The sequence below is a fragment of the Patagioenas fasciata genome, chromosome 24 (genome assembly GCF_037038585.1).
Source record: "Patagioenas fasciata isolate bPatFas1 chromosome 24, bPatFas1.hap1, whole genome shotgun sequence".
Classification (NCBI taxonomy): domain Eukaryota; kingdom Metazoa; phylum Chordata; class Aves; order Columbiformes; family Columbidae; genus Patagioenas; species Patagioenas fasciata.
In genome coordinates, this window is record NC_092543.1 from 2745140 (window position 1) to 2765897 (window position 20758).

At 49.4% G+C, this 20758-nt stretch overlaps 2 protein-coding genes across 8 annotated transcripts in view; both read left to right on the plus strand.

The window, feature by feature from the left end:
- The first annotated feature begins 996 nt into the window (after positions 1 to 996).
- LOC136111539 (TLC domain-containing protein 5) lies at positions 997 to 9612 on the plus strand. Of its 6 annotated transcripts, none has more exons than XM_065855802.2 (3): positions 997 to 1130; positions 5773 to 5972; positions 6336 to 9612. In XM_065855802.2, the coding sequence occupies exons 2-3, from the start codon at positions 5774 to 5776 to the stop codon at positions 6872 to 6874; spliced, it is 738 nt and encodes a 245-aa protein (XP_065711874.1). In that variant the 5' UTR covers positions 997 to 1130; position 5773; the 3' UTR covers positions 6875 to 9612. The 6 variants fall into 6 exon arrangements, with proteins under 6 accessions (XP_065711874.1, XP_065711875.1, XP_071654865.1 ...); XM_065855803.2 differs by lacking the exon at positions 997 to 1130 and adding an exon at positions 3311 to 3415; XM_071798764.1 differs by lacking the exon at positions 997 to 1130 and adding an exon at positions 3426 to 3619.
- A 6288-nt stretch (positions 9613 to 15900) lies between these two features.
- Positions 15901 to 20758, plus strand: part of ARHGEF12 (Rho guanine nucleotide exchange factor 12) — a 70627-nt gene continuing 65769 nt past the window's right edge. For both annotated transcript variants that reach the window (XM_065855494.2, XM_065855495.2), the window contains exon 1: positions 15901 to 16650. In XM_065855494.2, the coding sequence (XP_065711566.1) occupies positions 16619 to 16650 (32 nt within the window). In that variant the 5' untranslated portion in view covers positions 15901 to 16618. The remainder of the gene's footprint in view (positions 16651 to 20758) is intronic.

Below are 20758 nucleotides of genomic sequence, written 5' to 3' on the forward strand. Positions count from 1 at the left end.
CAGCAGGTGTTCACTTAGCCCCGGATTGCTTTTTGAACAATCAGGCATTTTGTAGGTGAGAGATGGTAGAGAAGAGCCCTCTCTGGATGCTCCTGTTCTGGGGTTTGCTCATTTATAAGCCACTTAACGTGCGGCTAAGTAGTCTAATAAGTGACTGTATTTTCAGGGGTGACCGTATTTAGGCAGATCTCAGTGTAACATCTGCTCCGCACCAGCAGGTCTGGGAGCGTGGACGGGTTCTCTTGTTTCCTTCGCCTCTTGTCATCGTGTTCTGACATTTCCCTTGGGGTTTCAGTGTGAATTCCCTCTACTGAAGGCTCCAGTTCAGGCTCCTCCATGCCTCTTATCTCGCTAAGTTTGGCCCTGTTCAGTGCACATATCTGCCCTGGCTGGGGGCTGGAATGAGGTGTCTGGAGGGATTAAAAAATGATGTGAAATAACCTAGAAAAGCAGGAGCCTTGCAGTCCCGATAGGTCGCCAGCGTGGCTCTGGGGGGCCTGGCCTTGTGTTGCCAGAGTCACTTCCGAAACATCCTATGAGTGATGGGACTTGTAATAAAGTTATGCTCTCTCTTTTTTTTGCTGTAATGTCCTTTTGTTGTGGGTCTTACGGAGGCAACTGCAGTTAATGCTGAGGAAAATAGGCTTGAGAGCAGGCTGAGCACGCTAAGGCTGATAGGGGCTGGTAAAGCTCCAGTTCATGAGGTTCAGAAAGGAGCGAGCTGGTGGGGAAGCAAACACGGACAGAGCCGTGTGCTCTGGAGCTCAGGCTTGAGGTGTAAAGGATCCATGAGGCTCAGCTGTGGCTCACATTTGTGACTAATGAACCCAGAACCTGCCTTGCCGATGACTCAGTATCACAGGGAACTTAAGAACGGGCCATTAGACTGAGGTGTTTGCTCTTGGCAAATGCCAGGTTACCTTGTTTTCTCTCTGCACTACCAATGCCTCTGTTTTTCATCCTAGGAATGACCAGTTCAGAAGGCTTGGGTCGCGAGGTGGTTTGTCCACGCTGTCTTTGGAGAAGCAACTGAAAGCAGGACAACACCTTTGGTCTTAGAGATGCCCTAAGACGCTGCCGAGCAGCTGTTTCCAGCTGAGAACCTGCTGCTGCTGGGCCAGGACTGAGAGGTGAGCCTGGGTTTGGTTTCCAACAAGGAAACTGTTCAATGGAGGGACAGTAAATCAGAGCAGCCAGCTTGCTTACCTGTAAAACAGAGTGTTGCTCTTGACCTATCCGTGATGGAGGCTTTTGGACTCTTGTGTGTTTCCAGTCCCTATATATTTTGTGTTTGGACAAGTTTCCCAGTGTTGTTAAGCTCATACCTTCCGTGACCATTCAGTGTTGTAAGCTCTTGTTAGGATAGGTACAGAAAGAAGAAAGGATGTACTGCTGAGCCAGGGTGTAGCGATACTACAGCGTGCAAACAACTGTCAGCAGAGGTTCCTGTCCTGGGCTGTTTTGCTGAATGCTTTTTATTCATCTGCAGGCAAACCGAGCCGGCGCAGCTCAGCCTGCTATTGAAACGGCTGACTCGCTGCAAAGCAAACAAGAAAATTAGTGTATAAGCAGCACTTAACTTCTGGTACAATCACAGGGAGGTGATTTAACTTGCCAGCTTGCATCTCACTAGATGCCAGTTTTGCACATTGTATGATCTAGAACAAAAATCCCCACAATTCCTCCTCTATGTTTTATCTCGGGCATTAAATGGTCCTTGCCTTGTTAGGACTTTCAGTCAGTCAGACCGTATCTGTTGTTGTTCCTGGCGGCTCAGTTCCTGTGCTATGAGTCAACGTTAGCCCCAGAGCTTTCTGTCTGTCAACACTGCTCTTTATCCGAAGCTAAACATTAGAACAGCTCCGTGCCGGTTGTTATCAAGGCTATTGGAGGGGCCCTGGCGCAGCAAAGGCGGAGGAAGCAAGATGAAAGCTTTGTCAGAGAAGCAAACGCACTATTAACGCTAGTGCGGCTGTTGTGCCCAAATAGCTGAAGGATGAGCATCTTGTGGCAATAGGAACTTGTGCCTGACCTGAAATGGTGAGATAGAGGGATATGGTTTTTTAAACTTATTTAGGTGTCCTGCATAAAATCTGGGTTTTGGTGCTCCATGGATGTAGATGAGGAGAGGGAAAAGATGCAGTTTAGTGAGAAGCTATTGCTAAGGCTCTGTAACTGCTGCATAAGCAGTGGGTGAGAGGCTGTGCTTAGGGCAGGGCTGCGTGATCTCCCAGCTGCCGAAGCTGCGTGCCCTGGGTGATGAGCCCCGCGGGTACGTCCCGGGGAAGCTGGTGCTACCCTGACGCGGTTGTGCAAGCTCTGTAGAGGAGTCAGTTCCCATCAGGTGTGAGTAAAGCCGGCTCGTGTCTGCCTGCAGATGTGTGCTCATGCCTGTTATCTCCGGGACGTGTGAGCTGATCGAAGCAGGTCATGGGGGTGTGGGACTCATTTCCCATGCCCGCGGGCTAAAGCGATGCTCTGTTTCTACCCAGTGGGAACGTGACCCGCTTCTTGTTGTGTGGGCAACAACCTGTTAAGCGTGAAACCTCACAGTGAACCGTGCAAACCAGTTGGTGCCAGACCTGAAGGGCTTTAGGTGGGACATGCAATGGGGGAGGGGTGTGGGGAAAAGGGATCTGAGGGTCCCGGGGGGGCAGCAGGGTGAGCATGAGCCAGCACTGGGCCCTTGTGGCCAGGAAGCCAATGGGACCTGGGGTGGGTTAGAAGGGGGTGGTCAGTAGGTCAGAGAGGTTCTCCTGCCCCTCTGCTCTGCCCTGGGGAGACCACACCTGGAATATTGTGTCCAGTTGTGGCCCCTCAGCTCCAGAAGGACAGGGAACTGCTGCACAGAGTCCAGCGCAGCCACCAAGATGCTGCAGGGAGTGGAGCATCTCCCGTGTGAGGAAAGGCTGAGGCAGCTGGGGCTCTGGAGCTGGAGAAGAGGAGACTGAGGGGGGACTCATTCCTGGGGATCAATATGGAAAGGGGCAGTGTCAGGAGGATGGAGCCAGGCTCTTCTGGGTGACAACCAGTGACAGGACAAGGGGCAATGGGTGCAAACTGGAACACAGGAGGTTCCACTGCAAGAGGAGAAGCAACTTGTTGGGGGTGAGGGTGTCAGAGCCTGGCCCAGGCTGCCCAGGGAGGTTGTGGAGTCTCCTTCTCTGCAGACATTCAAACCCGCCTGGACCCCTTCCTGTGGCACCTCAGCTGGGTGTTCCTGCTCCATGGGGGATTGCACTGGATGAGCTTCCCAGGTCCCTTCCAACCCCTCACACTCTGTTCTGTGGTTCCAGCCCCCCCGCAGGCTCCGTTCCCTCCCTTGCCTTCTCTCCTCCCCGCCGCCAGGTGCCCCTCGGCCGCCGTTTCTTCCCCTCCCGGCCGGCGGAGGCGCCGCAGCGGCCGCGTCCTGCAGGTGGGTTTGCGGGGCCGGGGCGGGCGGACGGACGGGCCGGGGTCTCCCCCGCGGCCTGTGCGGGATCAGCCCCTTCCCCCGCAGCCAGGAGCGGCCACCGGCCCCGCGGAGCGGCCGGAGGAGCGCGGAGGGAGCGGTGGGTGCCGGGTCGGGGCGCGGAGGCCCCGGGGCCGATGCGGGTGCGGCCGCGGCCCCCAGAGGAAGGTGCGGGCTCGGGCGAGCTGGACGGGCTGATGGATTTTGCGGCACGTTGGGTTCTCTGGGCTCCTCCATTTTGTCATGTGTACCAAAAAAAAAACCCGAAAAATCAAGCACATAACGGTGCTTTGGAATGCACATCTGGTGTTTGAGCTCTGTTGGGGAGATCAAGGCTTTTTGGACTTTATTGTAGAATCTGCTTTCATTCATTCATTCAGTCGGCTTTTTGTTCACCGTTGCTGCTGCTGGTACAAATGATTGTTAGTACTGATGTTTTTAAAGGATATTGGCCTTTCTCAGGACTGAAACAGAGAAATGAACTTAAAAGCAGAGTCAGTTATGCTGTTAAGTGGCATTCTTTATTTTATCAGTGCTTTATTTTATAAGCACTCCAGCGACTTGATGCTCATGCATTGCTTATGTTCACATAATTGTTATATATGCATTACAATTTTTGAACATTTTGGCATACAGTACATCTATCCTAAGAAATAATTTATGATGTTAGTGATAATGGTTTAGTTTCCTATTTACACTTATTAATTATTAGTTAAGTATAAACTAAGCACTCTGCTTCTGAACAATGTGTTACTTAATTTTCTCTCCCCCTCTTGTCCTGCAGAAGGATCTAAAACCTGAACAATATCCCCTTGTTTTGCAGGTGGTCACAAAGCATTGATCATGCCAATTGGTTAATTATGGGTTCATCTTTTATAGCTTAATCACAGTATACATGAATTTCGCAGCTTCTGTTCATGACAGGTGCAATATATATATACTGTATATGCTAATGACAGATGTTGAGCTTTGATGTGCAATCGGAAAGTGGCCCCATTGTTCTTTCCAGGGAATGGAGAAACGTTTTTCGTGAGGAGGTGTGGAAAACACCTCGAAATGTTTCAAAGGTCATTCCTCTCCCTTCCTTCTGCCAGGCTCCTCCAGCCTTTGTCACATCAGAGCTCTTCCTGCCCTGACTCTGAATGCGTACAGACCTCAGGTGTCAGGGACGTCAGTGGAAGCACCTGCTCAGAGCAGTTCATGACGTCCTTATTTCTTCTCCCCATGCTCCCGAGGCCCATTATACCATAATGGTTTTGTTTACCCAGCTTTCTAAGTCATTCCTGGTAGTACTTGCAACAGGCCAGACAGGAAAGTTGGGCATCGCAGCTTGGGCTCCGCATCACGTTTGATCCTTGAGGTGTTCCCAGCGCGGGGTGTGGGTGGTCAGCAGGAACCAGCAGGACCTGTGGTGCTTCTGCTGTTACACAACTGGAAATTCACGTATCCCAGAGTCTGACTCAGCTCTGCTGCTCTTCCCTGAGTGCCTGGGAGTAATGGCACACATCTGGTGTTTCTTGGAGAGGTATTATAACTATGAGCAAGATGTAGGTATTAGAGTAGTACATATTTGGGGGCTTTTAACAGCAGTACTGTGTGCTCTTGTGATGGACTGGAGCCAGGGCTAAGATGGGATGGTGGGGTTGGGTCAAGGAAGCAGCACTCAGTGATGGATTCTGGAGGGGACCTTCTATTTGTGGGAAGGGTTTAGAGCAGATCTGGGAGCACAGCAGTCCTTTTCGGAAAGCTGGAGTCTAAAATATGTCTGTATATATTACAGGGGTAATGGGAGGTGAATGTACAGAGTGTACAAGTAGCAAAAATCAGGAAAGAAGGTTTTCCAGACAAGGAAGTGCCTGGTGAAGAAAGGCCTGGCCTTCTGGAGAGCTGGCTAAAATCATTAAGGGGGATGAAGTGTGGGGTATGACCTGTGCTTCAGTTCTGCGGACAGCAAGGAGGGGAAGCAGGAGAGGGGGATGACCCCGATGCTCTGGTGTAGCTCTGCTCTCTAGTGCTTTACTCTTCACCTCTGGGAATGTGTGCATTCAGTTTACACACTGTAGTTTTGTTCTGGTATTGAGCCTTTTGTTTGTGAGGGGTCTGGGAGCTGGTGGCCGCATGGTGAATCTGCCCTAATTCTCAAGGATGCACTTCTTTGTAGGAACCGCAGTTCCTCTGCGGAAGAAAATACATTAGGAGCAAGCAACACCGTGAGGAACCAGCCCTGCGTGCTCAGTGGTTACGGGTGAAATGCTGTCCTGGGTTGTGCTAACGCCGCTGAACGCTTTCTGATGTGTTCTGTGTGTCTGTGCCTGCGGCAGGATGCTGTTCCCCCTGCCGGTGCGGGTGGCCTGCAGTCTGCTGGCCTGGCTTTCCCTCTACGCCTGGTTCTGCCGTCGCTACAAGCACCGGAATTACGAGTGGAGCTGCAGGTTGGTCACGCTGACCCACGGCGTCCTCGCTACGTGTCTCTCCGCCTACATCGGCTTTATCGATGGTCCCTGGCCTCTGAGTCACCCAGGTAGGAAACCAAACTGTGATCCCAAAGTAGTGTTCTCCTACCACCTCAGTATCCAGCCCGCTTGAGGGATGATGATCGTAATTATATCCGAGCCGCTTTGCAATGGAAAGCTCTAGAGAAACGGCGAGGCTGGTACTGTGTTTTGCTAGCGTCATCTGGCAGAGTGATCACATCGTGTGGCCGTTGCGTGTGTGCAGCTGTTAGACGAACAGCCCGGGTATTGTGACTTGTCCAACTCCTCCAGCTGTGCTGCGATCAGCACAAGCTCATCCCAGCCCGCCAGCACTGAAGGTGGATGCCCCTTCTTCAACTCGAATCCTGCATTTGTGCTTTAAAACCCTTTCTGGTGTCTTTGTGTTGCAGGGTCACCAAACACAACTCTTCAGGTACACGGGCTGTGCCTTAGCTTGGGCTATTTCCTCTTCGACCTGTGCTGGTGTGTGTATTTCCAGACGGAGGGGGCCCTGATGCTGGCCCACCACCTGGTGAGCATCTTGGGCATCGCGGCATCACTGGCGCTCGGGGAATCGGCTGCCGAGGTCAACGCCGTCATCTTCGGCAGCGAGATCACCAACCCGCTGCTGCAGGCCCGCTGGTTCCTGAAGGAGACGGGGTGTTACCACAGCTTTGCGGGCGACGTGGTGGATTTCTTCTTCGTGGTGCTGTTCACCGGAGTGCGGATTGGAGTGGGCGCCTGGCTGATGTACTGCGAGCTTGTTTCTCCCAAACCCAGGTGGTACATCAAGCTGGGCGGCGTCATCATGTACGCCGTCTCCTGGGTTTTCATGGTCAGCATCTGCCGCTTCGCCAGGAGGAAGAGCATGAAGAAGTACCACGCGTGGAGGAGTCGGAGGAGCGATGAGTTGTACTTGAAGACTAACGGGCATCTGAAAAGCCACTGATTGGATGCTGAGTAAAGACTTCCTCGAGTTTGCAATCTGGCAAGAAGGGGATTGTGCCTGAAATGCCACTGTCGGGAGAGGAGCCAACACACGTTAGCGGTTCTGGAGCCAGATTTATCCCTGGCATAGCTCCCTGGATTTCAGTGGAGTTGCGCCATGGATTCATTTGATCTGCAGCGTTTGGCCTGGCTTGGTGTGCACCTAAGCGTAGACTAAATGATACAGTGAAAGAAGGGCTAATTTTACGGACTAAACATAACTAGTCCAGCAGTGCACGTGTACATAGTAACGTTAGCAGCTAACTCCTTCAGCACTGGTAGAATTTTGGAAGAGAGGAGGAAATAACACTAGATCTTCACGTTCAGTGTCCTGTGCAGTCCAGACAGCTCGAGTGACTCTGTTGGGAAGAAGCGTGTTCTAGTGTTTGATCAGAGTTGGGATTGCTGGCTCTTCCACCGTTGTTACGTGGCCTTGGGCGAGTCACGTAGCCAACTCTGTGCCTCATTTCCCCACCCGCGGATTGGGGGCGATGGAGCTGATCCATCTGCTTTATGCACTTTCAGATCTTTACTCGAGAGGTGCTACATGAATACAAAATGATGGCTGATATCTGCACTTCGTTCATTATCCTTGTGTTTCTTTGGGAGAAAGGATTTTGGTGGTTGAGATAGTGTGACTCTAGAAAGAGCAGTGTTTCAGGTAGGTGGTTGTTCCCTACCATTTCCAATTCCTTTTAATAACTTACTTAATAACGTATAACTTGTTTTTCAGTAGTGTCCAGAAGCTCTGATCAGCACTGGCACCTTGCAGGACTCGGTGCTCTGTGAATAAACCCAAAGATACAGACCCGATGTGAAATGCTTCTCTTTTTCCCTCTTCTTCAGCCCTGACTGTTAAAACACTCCCCGCTCCCCCCAAATATTTGCTTTTAGCTCTGTGAGTGACCAGCACTCTGTTCTAAATCCCATCAGGACCTGCCCGTAAGTGTTTTTCTGGCCGATGGACCAAACCAGATTCATCTGATTTATCTTCAGGAAGCCAAAATTCCCTCTGCTGGGCTTATTGGCCCATAATATCGCTTATTGGCAGAGCGTGGAGCCAACCTGAGACGGAATGGCACCTTCCCCAAGCTGTAAGTCACTTGAAGAGCAGTGAATGCAGAGTGGTTTACTGCAGCAAACAGTCTGTACTTGTCGGTTTTGGCCATTTAAAGGGAACGGTGGCCAGAACCTGTATTTCTGTTGCCCTCGTGTCATCCCAGGTTGCGAGGGCTGTATCCAAACCCAGCGTCTGTCACAGCGTTTGGGGATTGTCAGTTACTGTAGGTCAATGTCAAAGGAAAAATGAGTAAGAGAGACTTATTTTACTGCCCAATAATTAAAGAAGTGAGAGGCAGAGAATCTTTTTTTAAGCAAAAACGTGCACCTAACTAGGAGAAAAAACAAGCATTACTTGTCCCATTTGCAGGAAAAAACTGGAAAAAATGCCCCCCCCCCATTGGCAGCTTCTGGTGTTTATTTGCCGCATGTTCTTAGGCGCTGTTCCTTTGTGATTGCTGGCATTATGATGACATTTTATGTTGAGGCTCAGCACCAGCCCTGCTCTGAGCCAAAGACCCGAAGAGCCCGAAGCGCTTCATGCGAACGGAGCCGGCAGATGGTGAGCTGGTCCTTAAACTTCATTCATTCCACACAGCGACGCGACCATTGAGCCTTGAGGAGAGACGAGAAGGGCTGGTTCGGGCTTGCAGTTGCTTCCCCAGCTCTGCTGCTGTGGGGCACGTCAAGAAGCCCTTTTGCCTCTGTTCACCCACTTCACAGTGTTACCTACCTCGTGGGGTGTTGGCATTTTCACTACCTTTGAATGTGAGGTGGTCTGTGCAGTTTAAAAGCAAAATGCTGTTGCTTTGAGCGAAGCCTTTGAGTCCAGGGTGTTTTGCAGTGCTACTTATGGGTAGGAGTCAGAAAGATTGATCTAGACAGGCGTGTGAAGATCGGCCGTGCCGCTGCTCGCTCAGGTGGACGCGCAAGGTGAAGAAAGGATGTCTGGTGGGTTTTCTGCGATAAATCTGGAGCCAAAGGGGTTTCAGCAGCAAGTCCTGAAGAAGCGCGGGTGAAACCAGCCTGTTCATGGAGACCTGAGCACCAAGAAGAGTGTCCTGAGCAGTCCTGATGTGGACCCTGAGGTTTGGTGTGCAGCTCCGCGCTGTACAGCCCATTCCTGCTCAGGTGAGTAGGGATGGCAGTTGGTGACTGCAGGGATCTACGGAACACCTTGTGTGAAGATGTTTTGAAGGATAATACACTTAATGGCCAAGTGATTCCCTTCTTTGAACCAGGAGGAAGCTTGGTTAGAAGAAGTGGAGCGGTGGGATCAATGTTGAGCCTTTAGGAGTTAAACGAAGGCGCCAAAAAGCAAAGGAGCAATTAGGAACAGCTTGATGAGGTAGATCTAGCGATGATGTCTCACAGTAAGGCCTCATAGTCTGCCTAGTGGGCTCCAGCATAGAATCACAGAGCCAGGGAGGAGAAATACGCTGTTCTAGCACACAGTGGGACCCGTCCTCAGGCTGGTCCATAGTGTCTAGAGCGAATTGTAAGAGGAAACTGCAGAACTAGTGTGAAACAATAACTTGTGTTTGAATTACTGTGTAATAGCAACTAATGTTCCACCAGTGAATGGTGTAGAAGCTTTGTATTATGTTTTATAAAATAAAGACTATTTAATGATATAAAGAACTCGTTTTCTCTTTTTATATGTGCTGCTTAAGTTGTATCGCGTGTCGCCGGATGGGGCGGCATTGCCAGTGTAAGTGAACAAAGTGATGGTGATGTTTTCTAGGGCTGAGCCGACAAGTTGTGCAGCTTTCCCCGTTAGTGCTGCTTAGACGTGTTAACAGAGAAACTGCTGCTGTGCAAACCTCTCCTTGCAGACGTGGTGGTTTGGTGTTTGCTAACAGGCGCGCTCAGGAAAATATTTCAGCGGCGCTTTCAGACCAAAGAACCAACAAGATTTTATTGTGTCTTTCGAGTTTCACGTCTTCAAGAACAACGCGCCAGGATCAATGTGTAAGTCGATGGGCAGATATTGCTTTGACTGTAAAGAGAGAAATCTGCCCCTCTCCCCAGTTTATTTCATTTTATGTTCCTGTTATTTATTTGAAAGCCATTCCTTCCCTCTGCTGCGTTTTGCTTCTGCTGGCTCCGCAAAGCTTTACAAAATTAACCTCCTTGTTCAGTGCTCCCCCTATTTTTCTAGCTGAGCTCCTTATTTGTATTTGAAGCAAGTGCAGTTTTATGCTATTCAAGGCTTTATTCCCTTGCAACACCAGTCCAAGCGCTGATTTTAAGCCTTTGGAGTCAGCTGTTGGACCGATAGCGGTGCTGGCACCAGGGCTGCTGCTTGGCCAAGAAAGCATGGAAGTTTTAAGCTTCAAGGAATTAGTGGGTACGTTCGTGATACTCGCGGACTTCGTACAGCTTGGCTGGAAGTGAAACAACACATCTGCTGCCGTTTTCAAGTAAATCAAGTTTCAGAGTCTGAGAGGGAATCAGCGTTAGCCTTGTGTTGCTGAAGCCTTTTCGGGGCAAGAAGCAGCATCTTTTTGTTATATCAATATATTGGCGCTTTTCTTTCTCCAAGTCAGCCTCAATGTGTTCTCCAGTAAATCCATACAAGAGAAACTGGGGTTTTTTTGGTGGCTCTGTCTTGTTTCCCTCCACTTCCAGGGGAGTTTGGCAGCTGCTACGTTGGCAACACAGGGCTCTTCAGAAAATGACTTTAAGGAGGAAAGGAACAGCTCAAGGCGGATGGAAATGCTTTTGCAAAGTAAGAACAGTTTATTGATTTATTTTCATATGGGAAGGTTGAAGTATTGGTTACTCAAACATTACAAAGTGCAGGTTTTCAGCAATGCTTGCGTTACCTTGTTTGAATTGTGTGTTGTGTCAGAAAGTCACGATCTGTTGGATGTCACTGATCATCTTCCAGTGTGATGAGAAATAATGTTATTCTCCATCTCTTTAGGTTTTATTAATAATACAGACCTCTTTTTAATCCAAGGACATCAATTGTAGCAGAGAGCAAGGAGAAAGACTCATGACAATGTCCAGCAGCTTCATCCGTCCCTAAACGTTGCTGCTTTAATTGTGCTGGTATGGAATGCAAGCTTAGTGCTATAAAATGCTTAATGTGGTGTGGATTAGCCAGGTTTAGGAGCTGTATTAAGCTGTCACAGCAGAAGCTCTGATAGATTAGGCCACGTGTGTGTCTCAACAAAGTCAAAGTGTTGCGTTTGTGTCCGAGTGACTTAAAAGCCCAGCCCAGCCCTGTCTGCGTTTGCAGTGAACTGGATGCCGAGTGCGAGACGGTGAAAGGTTTGATATTGCACAGCGTAAATTAATGCTGGGTTTTTAGAGGTTAAAGTTGCATCCAGGTGGCTCTTGGTGGCCTTTGGGTCAGTTGTGCCAGTTTCTGAAGCTGTTGCATCCATGGCACAGCGAAGCTGGAAAATGCAGCAGATGGGCAAGGAGGCAGACGTGTCCGGTTCCATCCGGGTATCATCGCTATCGTCAGCTCCATCAAAAGGAGAATCTTGGCGAATAAGGAAATCCCACCCACGTTCTCAGCTGGTTTACAATGTCACACCAGAGCAGCTCCCAGGATGCTGAACTAAGGTGAGTTTGACCGGGGGGAATTGCAGGAATTTGTTGGAAAATGATGCTGGTATTGACAACTGCATCTGGGTTTGTGTTTTTGTGGCCAGGATTGATGCAGAAGTACTTCTGAGATCCTCTCAGCCTTAGAGCCTTCCTTATTTTCCTGGTTGTCTGTCTTTCTGTGTCAAACTTGAGACCATTTTAATGATGAGCCCCACTAAACACCATTAACTGCCGTGGAAACTACGTCGTTTTCAGCTGAAGGCGATCAACTCACCTGCACGTTATTACTATTAATATTTAGAGGTAGACTCTAATGCACCCACATGTGTGGATGTTTAGAGTGCAAAGACCAATTTTCCTGTTATAATGCAACCTTTCCCCCCACAATTTAATTTATGAAAAGGAGAAAGGGCTTTGCCGCTCTCAACCCAACGCCAAGGTCCTGTCTGTTCTTCAGGGGTCACAAATCCATGTGCACATCTGGAAAATGAATCACAGAATCCCAGAGTGTGAGGGGTTGAAGGGCCCTGGAAAGCTCATCCAGTGCAATCCCCCATGGAGCAGGAACACCCAGCTGAGGTTCCACAGGAAGGGGTCCAGGCGGGTTTGAATGTCTGCAGAGAAGGAGACTCCACAACCTCCCTGGGCAGCCTGGGCCAGGCTCTGACACCCTCACCCCCAACAAGTTGCTTCTCCTCTTGCAGTGGAACCTCCTGTGTTCCAGTTTGCACCCATTGCCCCTTGTCCTGTCACTGGTTGTCACCCAGAAGAGCCTGGCTCCATCCTCCTGACACTGCCCCTTTCCATATTGATCCCCAGGAATGAGTCCCCCCTCAGTCTCCTCTTCTCCAGCTCCAGAGCCCCAGCTCCCTCAGCCTTTCCTCACACGGGAGATGCTCCACTCCCTTCAGCATCTTGGTGGCTGCGCTGGACTCTCTGCAGCAGTTCCCTGTCCTTCTGGAGCTGAGGGGCCACAACTGGACACAAGATTCCAGGTGTGGTCTCCCCAGGGCAGAGCAGAGGGGCAGGAGAACCTCTCTGACCTACTGACCACCCCCTTCTAACACACCCTGGGATTCATTTCCCTGGGCCTTTCCTCTCCAGCTGTACAAGGTGGAAAGGCAGGTTGTATTTTATGTGAATCTTTCTCCCCAGAACAGTTGGCGTGGCAGTTTGTGCTCGCTGCGTTGGCTTTCGAAGCTGCTGTACAAGGGTTTGCCAGGAGATGGAGGCAGCTCCCCAATGAGCTTCCCTACGAGGCTGGAAAAGATCATTTTAATCACTACTGTGCAGTGTAATTACTTATCGATTTGCCCCTCTGCCCCGATTTCACGTTGTAAAACTGTCCAAGCAGCAGAAGTATCAGAAAAGGCATCTGTATTAACACAGGTACACGACTGCCTCCCACAACAGCAAAATCACTTGCAGGAAAGAGAAGCGGTTGTGCTTTCAGAGTCTGGTTTGGAATTGTTTTGTTAGCGCTTTTTCTTTTCAATTGTTGCTTTAAACACTGAAATGTGAATGCGGCCCATTATAAGCAGCTTAACTACTACATGTGGCATAAGGCTTTTATGGTTCTTTTTGTTTTAATTGATGTCGTTTTATGTGATGCTTCTTTTGACAAGACTAAGCAAACTTTTGGCAAGTGTTAATCAGAATCATTCCACTGAATTATACATCCATTTACTGCAGCAAGGGATAAGTTTTATTCTCGTTCTTATGTTTCTTTCTAGGGTTTCCTCTGGTAATTGTCATTATGTTGTCACGCACGATAAAATATAATTAAAGTAATAAAAAAGCATCAAGGCCTGATGTGCGAATGCTGTGAAACACAGGGAGCCGTCCTCTCTCACCCACAGTGCTCCACGTTCCGTAAGTTAAAAGCAAGGAGGGATTTATCACAGAGAAGATACAATAAGGAGATAGATAAGAAATACAGAGGTATTCAGTCTGTCCATTACCATTGAGCAATGTATAGAGCTATAGGATGAGAGGCACTTGTGGCTGCATGTCTTGCACTCCCACCCTTTTTTTCCCTCAAAAGGAAACCAAAAGCGGATGTATACGTGTCCTGTATATATACGGCGAGTACCATGTAGAAAATCACTCCATCCCACGCTTCCTCCCTTCACACCAAACTGCTTCAAAGCAGTGAATCCCTCAGTCTGCCCCTGTCCTGGCTGCTTCGTTCATACTCACCGTCGCTCCAAAGAGGAGAAGACTTCATGGTGTAGGGCGGAATACAGCAAATTATGGTCCCGGGTTTCCAGAAACCTGTTCTCCAAACTCTTTCCAAGTGTCCTGGCTTTGAAGAAGTGTATCAAGGTGAGATTAATTAGAGGGAAGAAGGGTGGTGTCCTCTATGCTTTGGATTAGCTAATAAGGTTATTTTGCTCTGCTGGCTGAAAGGCTTCTGAATTTCTAGTATATTGATGCTGTTCCTGGGTGTTTGAGAGCAAGAGTGTTGGAACTCAGTAACGGAGGGCTATTAATGAAAAATACACGTTTGGGTTCTGTTTGTTTAGTTTCTGCAGTGAATTGATGGCAATTTTATCCCTGAGTTATGTATGGCGCTGTTTTGCCTAGGCAAGCTGATACAAACAAATGTAGTTAGAAAAAGATATATCAAAATGAACCGAAAGGTTGTAAAATAGGAATGTTTATCATCCAGGCGGTGCCGCTTCGCTTCTGTATTACATGAACTCTACTCGAGATGGTGTTTAGGAGCCTGGGACTTCTGTTCCAGCAGCCTCTGCAGCTTGTCACGAAACCAAATGACACCAGAGGGAACCTTTGCTCACACTGTGTTCTTTCGCATGAACCTCTTAAGGTGCTCATAATTTAAATTTATATCTTGATTTATTGGAAGATAATATGCTCCACTTCTTCCCTCCCAGCCCCATGCTCCTTTTAATGGCATTAACAGCAGGGAGTTGCAGTCATGTCCCAGCAAGGATGCGTTTCTGTCGGGAGCTGTGGCCGAGGAGAGGGAAAGCCACACAGTTTGAAATTGGAACGCCTAAATAATCTGTATTTAGTAGGTATGGTGCTATGCAGTCTTTTTGTTTCAGAGGGAGTTATTTGCATTAAGAGAATGGAGCAAGAATAGGCCATGGGCCAAGGTGTGTGCGGGGAGGGATGAGTTCTTGCTCGGTTTTTGGATTTGTGCTGCTACTGAAACGTGTTGTGGGAATGTGGGATTCCATGCGGAGCTATGAAAGGGCTGGGGGTAAACAGAGCAGCCGGTGACTCTCCAGAGCTGCCTGGTTCTTGGTGTCTCACTCTTTTAATTCGCTGCGTGTTTTCTTGGTGTCATATTTTCCATGCAGAGGGAGCGCGGACACTCCCTGCCCCTGGGGGCCTGTGACGAGACAACACGGCCGGGTGGGAGGAGGGTGATGGGAGCTGGGAGCACTGGGAGGCCGGGGACGTGGAGAGGGAAGGAAAAGGGAGCAGTGCCCTTGGAAAAAGGGTTTAGTTCAGATACTGTCAGGATATACTTGGGGAACATATGTATATATATATCTAAAATATACAACCGTACCACTCTGAGAACGCTTGATCTGGGAAGCTAAGCAGGGTCGGGCCCGGTCAGTACTTGGATGGGAGACCAGCTGGGAATAGCGGGTGCTGTGGGCTGAGCCAGCACTGGGCCCTTGTGGCCAGGAAGCCAATGGGACCTGGGGTGGGTTAGAAGGGGGTGGTCAGTAGGTCAGAGAGGTTCTCCTGCCCCTCTGCTCTGCCCTGGGGAGACCACACCTGGAATATTGTGTCCAGTTGTGGCCCCTCAGCTCCAGAAGGACAGGGAACTGCTGGAGAGAGTCCAGCGCAGCCACCAAGATGCTGAAGGGAGTGGAGCATCTCCCGTGTGAGGAAAGGCTGAGGGAGCTGGGGCTCTGGAGCTGGAGAAGAGGAGACTGAGGGGGGACTCATTCCTGGGGATCAATATGGAAAGGGGCAGTGTCAGGAGGATGGAGCCAGGCTCTTCTGGGTGACAACCAGTGACAGGACAAGGGGCAATGGGTGCAAACTGGAACACAGGAGGTTCCAGTTAAAGAGGAGAAGCAACTTGTTGGGGGTGAGGGTGTCAGAGCCTGGCCCAGGCTGCCCAGGGAGGTTGTGGAGTCTCCTTCTCTGCAGACATTCAAACCCGCCTGGACACCTTCCTGTGGAACCTCAGCTGGGTGTTCCTGCTCCATGGGGGATTGCACTGGATGAGCTTTCCAGGGCCCTCCAACCCCTGGCCCTCTCCCTCTGTACCCCCTCCCGCACCCCACGCGCAGCCGGGCGGGGCGGGCCAGGCCGTTCGGAGGAAGGGCGGAGGGAAGGGGCGGCCGCTGCGGCGGAAGGATACGGCGGCGGGGCGGGGCGGCGTGCGCGGCCGGAGGTACCAGCCCGGGAGGCCCGGCTGGCCCGGCTCGGTGCGGGAACCGGGCCCGGAGCAGCGGAACCACCCGCGCGACTTCGCCCTGAACCGGGAGCGCCGCCCTCGCAGGCTCCACACCCGCCGGGCCGCTCATGGAGCCGCGGGCCTAGAGGCGGCAGCGGGCGGCCCGTCCTTCCCGGCCCCTCCCGGGCAGCGGGACATGGCGCTGGGGACGGCGGCAGCTGGCGGGGCCCGCCGGCCGCCCCCCGCGGGGCTGAGCCCGTGAACGGCGGCGGGAGCGGAGCCCCGGGCGGCCCTTCCTGCCCGGAGCCGGGGGGAGAAGGGCGGGCGGGCCCGTTCCCTCCGCTCCGACACCCGCACTTCGGATCGTTTTCATCACTTTTCCCCTCATCCCGCGGCTACGGGAGCATCGAGAGAAACACAAACAACTTTCTTTATTATTATTTTTTATTATTATTTCTTTTTTGTTTGTTTTGCCGAACATCCTCCACACCCCACTTCCGTGGGCTGGATATTCTGCGAGAAAACTTTTGGATTGGTTTGTTTTTTGCGCTCAATTTCTTCTCTGTGCATGTCCCTCCTGGAGCAAGGCTGCATCCCGGACCCCAGCGCAGGTGGGGGGCGAAGCCTCGTTAACACCCCCGCAGGAAGAGTAAAATGTAAATTGGATAATACGACTTCTCGCCAAAGGCTCCAATGAGTGGCACACAGTCCACAATCACCGACAGGTCAGTGGAGAATGAGGTTTTCTTAATTTTAAATGAAATTGAGGGACTTCCTAGAGCTTTTCTGACAGGAAAATGGGATCAAACCCGAGTTTCTGGCTCGCTGTCAAGGCGCCTGGGTTAACTTGGGAGTATTTCAAGTCCAACTGCTTTCGAGCCTGCCAGGCTGACTCTGTGAGAACCAGGGGTTGTAATTCAGCTCCCAGAACTGGTTGGTGCTGGTAGGAACCACCAAAATGAGTTGTTTTCTGTGGGAAGTTAACGCAGGAAAAGCGTCGGGAGTTGGGGATGAGCCCGAGCTCACAAAACAGAGAGGATGCGGTTGTTGGGCACACGTTGGGGGTCAGTTCAGGTGAGGGTGGTTGATGGGCAGCAGTGTCTGCTGGTGCCTGAGCTGCCCTCGCCATCCTCTGAATGATGGGAAAGTCGTGCAGACACCCCCAGTTTTAGCAGCAAATCTTTGCATATTTCAATAAGGGCCCTTTGCTGTGGATTATTTGGCACTTCAGTTGCACTGCGGTTCTTTTTGTGAAGTTATATCAGCCTTTTGTGGCAGGTTTAGTAAACCTCTTCAGTTGAGGAAAAAATATATGGAAGTGCATTTTTAGAGTAATATTTGTTTTAATTCAGAGTTACGTCTTCGAACAATTTTTGCACGTGTCTTTGGAGTCTCACCGGTTTAGTTTGTGTCCTGGTGTATTAAAGAGTTATAGATAATAGTTTATAAAAGATGTGTTTTGCTAACCTGTCTGCAAATCAAGGTGAAACAGGACAGACGCGAAAAGAAAGCAAGCTTTGCCAAAATGAAAATATTCCCATCAACTATTGCACAAGGAGCTGTTTCCTGATCGTGTTGGGTTTGGTGAGGTGGTTCTGGCTGTGGCTTAGTCCAGCAAGGGAGTTTGTAAGTGCTCATAAGGAGCGTGTTTAGTTAGTCTGGGTTCTCTGGTTTGTGCGGGGATGTTCAGAGACAGGGAAACAAGTATTTTGTGAGGGAAAAACAATCAAGTAGGAAGCCTCATGGTTTTGGCTGTGCATAAACTGTTAGTCTGTATAGGATCTGATAGTAATAGCACTAAGCCTGACAAAATCAGAGGAATAGTTCCTTATCAGAAACCTGAAGGGAAAAAAGAATCAATGTAAATTCATGTGTCAAAATAACAAATGAATCTATTGAACAGTGGCATTGTTGGTTAGTCAGATACTAACCTGACATCTGCAGATGGAAATCAAAGTACTACTTTGCATCCTTTCCCTCTTATGTATTTGAGTATATTCAGCCTTGTTGTGCGTATTAAGGTGTGAATATGTGTGATAAAGGCTGCTCTTCTTTGGCCTTTAGTGGCTAACACGAGTGTTCCTGACGCAGGAGGGAAATCGGGGCTGGGACAGAGGGTGATGGTTTGGGGGGTCAAAATCACCTTTCAGGCTCCAGATGTGGGCAGGAAACTTAAACTTAGGCCTTGTCCTGACTCCACAGGTCTGAACAGACTGCAGTGCAGCTCAGGATCACTTACGGTCTGTGTTTATGACCATGCTTTTTGTAGAGTACCGAAAATAGTTGTCTAGCATGGTTGTACTAGCAGAATGAGTGGCAAAACTCTTAGATTTGGTTTCTCTTTCGTGGTGCACGTGCGTGAGATTTTCTTGACTTGCGGGACGTTCTCCTTCCGCACCAGACAAAACAGCGACAGTACAAAGGTGCTGTGAGATGTGTCATGTACGTATGTTTTATACCAGGTTGCGAGGTATCAAAGGGATACAGCAGGATTTTTATAGCGAGAAGCAGCTGAGTGACGCATGGAAAGAAAAGCAGAGACGTCTCGAATGTGGCTCCTAAGCTTGGAATGTAAAGCAGGTGCAAAATAAACAAACTCGACGCTTCTGGTGTCATTGGATCTACGTGGTGTAAATCATATTGTGTCCGATTCTCGCTGTGTTTGGCTGGGATTGAGTTGGGAACTGCCTTAAAACAGAAAAACCCGGCTTGCTTCTGTGCCAAATGGTATTACGAACATAATAGGGGAGCACAGGCCTGCATTTTTCTCCATATTAGCTTTACATATTTGCATTTACGTATGTATAGCTGCTTAAATCCCTGCTAGACTGCACATATTTCCTTTTGTATCCCTTCGGTGTGCGATAGCGATCGCGCCGTGTGTTTGGATAGCTGGTTGCCGTTTCCCATTTCCATTGTCCGGGTTGCGCTCGTCCCATATTTTACGTCTGTCTTCGTCCTTGTTGATGATGCTGTTAATGTAAATGAGAAGGAGTTAATGAACGGATGGCCATTTCTTCTGCTGTTCTGCAGCCAGTCCTGTTTCCATCACAAACAATCCATCTTCAGCCTTGCTTTGCCACTTTGCGTTTGCAAACATTGGCGCCCTTTTGATGTAATAATCCTCTCTTAGCTGTGCTCTGTTATTTAGATGCGCATTTATCTTGCTTAACTTAATAAGTCTCTGAGGCAGACGTTTCTATCCAAGCTGGTTTTTAGCCGTTTTAGCTGTATTTTTCTTGCTGTAACTGTTCCAGACGTCGAGCAATGGCGCAGCTACAGAGCTCGTTTTATATGACTTATTAAAACACAATAAAAGAACGGAGGCTCCTTGTGACATTTGCTCCTCGTTGAGGAGCTGGCGACTCTTCCTGTGCGCTCACTTGCAAATGAGTTGTATTTATAACTGCGCTGTAGCTTCTGTTGCTATGATTGGCAAATAGAAGAAGTAGCATCCACGCATAATTACCCTTGAGAGGTTTAATTGCTGATTTGCTCCTGACTTGGTACTAAAATAGACCCTGATTGTTCCTTATCTGCTTAGATGCACTTTCCCCATCTTTGGCTGTTTGTAAGTCCCTGTAGTAACTTCTTGAACTATATGGTGGGGAAAGAAGTTCTTATTTCTGTTTTCCAGCAGGGTTAGGACTTAATAGAAAGTTGTGCCTTAGTGCTATTAAGAGCAAGATGCTGTTATCATGTATTATTTAATTAGTAGAGTTTGTGAGATCTAATATTTATGGAAGGTGGGCTGCAGCACGTCTGTTTCTATCGGCTAAAAAGTGTAATAATTGCGACGAGTTGTCTTACGCCTTCACTCTCATTGCGGATGGGTAGTTGCCATAGTCTGTGCATAAATGGATTTTATTATTTTGCTTATTTTGAAGCTGTCAGAAGAGAGAGCTGTTTAATACATCTGGAAAGCAAACGCTACCAGTTCGTGCTGCGTAGTTTATTAGGGATTTTACTGGAGACAGAAGTTGAGGTGAGCTTGATTTTCTAGTTTTGAATAAAGCTGTGGGCGTCGTGATTATTCGGGCGGAGGCAGGAATGATATTTCATCTGTTAGCCCAATTGTATAACCGTCCCTGTGCATGGAACTCCTGTTATGGTGTTTATTAGTGCTTTGAATGAATAGATTAGCAACAGTACTGGGATATAGGCTGGTGCAGTTGTAGACTTTTAAAAACCTGTCCAGATCCACAGGAGTGGGGGTGTGATGCATCCAGCTCTTTGTGGAAAGGCTGGTGGTTGTGAAGATGGCATGGGAGGTCTGGAACTGGTCTGGGGCTGATCTGGGCTCTTCAGGTGCCGCTCCTGTCCGAGCGTTATCCATAGATAGGTAACGTGAGACACACGAACCTGCTGCAGGATGGAGGAACCCCTTGGGCTTTGCCAGAAATGCGCATCCTGCCCTTGGAGCAGAAGTTGCTGAGCTTTGTGTGCGTTTCGTCATCTTCTCAGACCAGTCTTTATAAAGCCGGCTTCTGCTGGGATCAGCGTGACCCATGTAGAAGAGTTGCTTGGTGGTTGAGGGTGGCAGCGTTGGCCGCAGTCTTCCTGCTGAAAATCCAGGTGGTTTGCTCTCAGAACTATTCTGTATTACAGTCTAGAAGTAGGGATTTAGGAACTGAAGATGATTTGAGGGTAGAGTAGAGCATTCTCATGTTTGCTGACACCTCTACCAGTTATTTCACTTATTTCCTGTGGTATCCCAAGATCTTTTGCTCAGTTTCAAGCAGTGGGGGTCTCCTCGTAAATTCTTGCCTTGAAGTATTTTGTGTAAGTCCTGCTCAGGAGTAGTGTCAGCGCCTGCTTCTGTTGCCTTTTACG